This window comes from Condylura cristata, unplaced genomic scaffold (assembly GCF_000260355.1).
Source record: "Condylura cristata isolate star-nosed mole 26May11 unplaced genomic scaffold, ConCri1.0 scaffold00009, whole genome shotgun sequence".
Lineage (NCBI taxonomy): Eukaryota > Metazoa > Chordata > Mammalia > Eulipotyphla > Talpidae > Condylura > Condylura cristata.
In genome coordinates this window covers 45,644,303-45,647,635 of record NW_004567110.1, presented here as the reverse complement: position 1 = coordinate 45,647,635, position 3,333 = coordinate 45,644,303, and the positions used below count along the sequence as shown (strand labels likewise).

At 35.9% G+C, this 3,333-nt stretch overlaps 1 protein-coding gene across 2 annotated transcripts in view; it reads left to right on the top strand.

Annotated features, from left to right (window-relative positions):
• The window catches only part of XKR9 (XK, Kell blood group complex subunit-related family, member 9), a 65,194-nt gene extending 62,604 nt beyond the window's left edge, over positions 1 to 2,590 (top strand). For both annotated transcript variants that reach the window (XM_012723106.1, XM_004679809.2), the window contains one exon: positions 1,965 to 2,590. In XM_012723106.1, coding sequence (XP_012578560.1) covers positions 1,965 to 2,590 — 626 coding nt within the window. The remainder of the gene's footprint in view (positions 1 to 1,964) is intronic.
• Positions 2,591 to 3,333: the final 743 nt, after the last annotated feature.

Below are 3,333 nucleotides of genomic sequence, written 5' to 3'. Positions count from 1 at the left end.
GGGGAGCAGAACAGGCAGATCGACGAAGTACACTGCTGAGGGGAGCAGCGGGTGGGCCAGGAGAGGTCTGCCTCACCATGTGGATCTCTGGGGCTGTCGGGAATCAAACTCATGCAGAAGTGGCTTAAGCTTCTTAGTGCTGTGCTTTAACCCGCTGCACCACCAGGGAGGGCCACGGAGTTTTATTAATTAATTAATTTGGAGATTTTGCAAAGCAATAATGATAGCATCATGAAAAACTAAGCAAATAAGGAAACAAAAAGTTTTAAAAGAAAGAAAATATGATCACAGTGTCATACATGCTTGAGCAGTTTTAAAAAGTGCTGTGCTTTATAAGATAAATAGAAATTATTGATTTTACCAAAAATTGTGGTGGTTTTATTCCTTTAGGCAGATGGAAGGAAAGGAAAATGGAAGAAGGATATCGTGTGTGTGTGTGTGTGTGTGTATTTGCTGAATTTTCCTCTCCCAAATACAAATTCAATAATTAATAATAAAAGTAAATAAAGAAGTAGCACAATATATGTATTTTTAAAAGCAGGGCAATAAACATTGGGGGAAAAGCTAGAAGTGGCATGATTTCTCCTGGGAGTTGTGACTTAAGTGAGGCAGGTCAAACAAGATATGACTGTTTTTATTGTAAGTTCTGTGATACATATTAACTTTTAAAATGATTTACATATATTAGTTAAATTAAATTACAAGGCAATTTAGGATAAAACAATGTTATAATTCACATATTTTAGAGCTAGAAAGGCAAGAAAAGAAGTCAACTAATTGTGCCACCTATCGCAGTATATAAATACCATACCAGTAAAATCAGGAGACTGAATAATGGCCTTATAATCTTCATAATCTTATTTAATAGGTAATATTATCTTAAGTCTGCCTTTCTTTCATTGTATATAGATATTCAAGTGAGGATAAATGGAAATGACTAACATTCTAATTCTGTTCTAAATTATTGCTAATTCTTCCAATTACTTTCAATGTTATAAAGTCCCACAGTTTTGTCACTGGGGCAAATGACATCCCTTTCCAAAGCAGTAATGAACTTAATTTTCTTTTCTGCTAATTGTGCAGAAAATATTGAGCAAAGATGTCAAGTCAATAGAAATTTGTTTTAGGACATGTCTGACTGTTTGATTCATCATCCCAAAGATATGGGAAATTGAACTTGTGATACCTTATACTTAAGTTAAATATTCTGTTTAACCTCCCTCCATCACTCCCACCCCTTCCTTCCCACCCCTCTCTTTCTTTTTCATGATGCCCTTTTTTAGTGATTTAGATCTGAATCTAAAAACCAAAGCTAAGGACTGGAAAAGTTTGGGTTCTACCTGTAGTCTCCTAAAGAATTTCTAGAGAATGGAGTTTCTATATCCCTGTTGCTCAACAAATTTGTTCAGTAAAGGGATTCAAAATATTTATTTGTGCAGACAGAACTGGGGTGCAGGCCAGAAGCTCAGGGGCGGCGAGAGGCTTCACCAGAGACAGAGTGGGGAACAGAACAGGCAGATCGAGGAAGTACACTGCTGAGGGGAGCAGCAGGTGGGTCAGGAGAGGTCTGCTGCACCATGTGGTCCCCTCCCGGGCAGGCGGGAATCGAACTCATGCGGAAGTGGCTTTAGATTCTCAGTGCTGTGCTTTAACCCGCTGCGCCACCAAGGAGGGCTGGGATTCAAATTTTTATAAAACAGTTCAGTGTATTGTTAAGTACATCAGCTTTGGAGTCAAGGATATTTAGATTTAACTCTCTGTAGCTTGTTCACTGTGTAAGCTAAGCATCAGTTCCCTCATATTTAATATGGGATCATTAATATTTATCTCAAAGGACTAGATGAGTATGTAAAGTTCCTGACATGTGTTTGTTTGTATATACAGATGAAGCATGCATGATATATAGTAATTTAATGTTGCTATTATTATTTCTATAATATTTAAAAAAAAATTTTGTTTTGTAGGTGCAGCCATCCTGATAGCTTTCTGTGCCATTTCTTGGTCAACTCTTGATTATCAAGTAGCTTTAAGAAAATCCTTGCCTGATAAAAATCTCTTCAGTGAATGCTGTTCCAAGCTCTCATATCTTTGTTACAAGTTGTTGACATTATCATCTTGGATGCTGAGTATTGTTTTTCTTTTATTCTTAAATGTTCAAATTGCTTTATTGCTGTTGGTTTTTTTTTGGTTGTTGGGTATATTGTGGGCATGTAAAATACAAACTCAGTTCTGTGCTTCCAAAAGTATGGAATACTTATACAGAATTGTTGCTGGATTCATTCTTATCTTTACATTTTTTAATATTAAGGGACTGCATACTAAATGTCCAATGACTTGTTATTATATTGTAAGAGTGCTAACCATAGTGGGTATCTTGATTGTGTTCTGGTTTTTCCCACTTTCTGTTTTTAATTTAGAGTATTTTATAATTATCACTATCATAATAGTTCTTAGTCTTTTCTTTGGAATTGTTTTTCTTATTGTTTATTATGTAGCTTTGCACCCAAACAGTGAAGAAACAAAATTTGATGAAGTTGATGGAAATCTAGTTGAAAAAGACTATAAAGTGAAATATCCCCTAATGGAATAAGCTATTCAATTTTAAGATTATGTCTTTTTTTTTGTTTAATTGTTTAGTAAAGAAAATATGTTATGTGTGTTGTTTCTTATTTATGCTTTCTTTAATTTGATCTCAGTTCTTGTATATTAATTATGAATATGGCATGATGATATTTTTATTAAATTAATTCCTCATTTGATTCTGATAATCTTGAGGATTGTACTTACTGCCTGGTAGAGTTGCCATATTGACTTTGACTTGTCAGAAATGGTTTGATTCCCATAATTAGAAAGCTGAAATTGAGCTTCCCTCAAACTATTTCCTCATTTTTCTTAAACTAATATTGTTGTGGAGAAATGCATAAGGAAAGAAGAGCAGAACACTCATTCTTATTTCCTCTGTTTTCTTGATTCAGTTACATTCATTTTGAGTTGAAAATAGGTTATTATCAACAAAAGGAAAGATAAAAACCATGTGATCATATTAATAGATGCCAAGAAAGCATTTGATAGGATTCAACATATATTTATGTTAGGGCCCTCCCTGGTGGCGCAGCAGGTTAAAGCACAGCACTAAGAAGCTTAAGCCACTTCTGCATGAGTTCAATCCCCGTTTGCCCCCAGAGGTGATCCACATGGCGTGGCAGACCTCTCCTGACCAGCCTGCTGCTCCCCTCAGCAGTGTACTTTGTCAATCTGCCTGTTCTGGTACCGACTCTGTCCCTGGTGAATCCTCTCACCTCCGCATCTCTGGCCTGTACCCCAGTTCTGTAT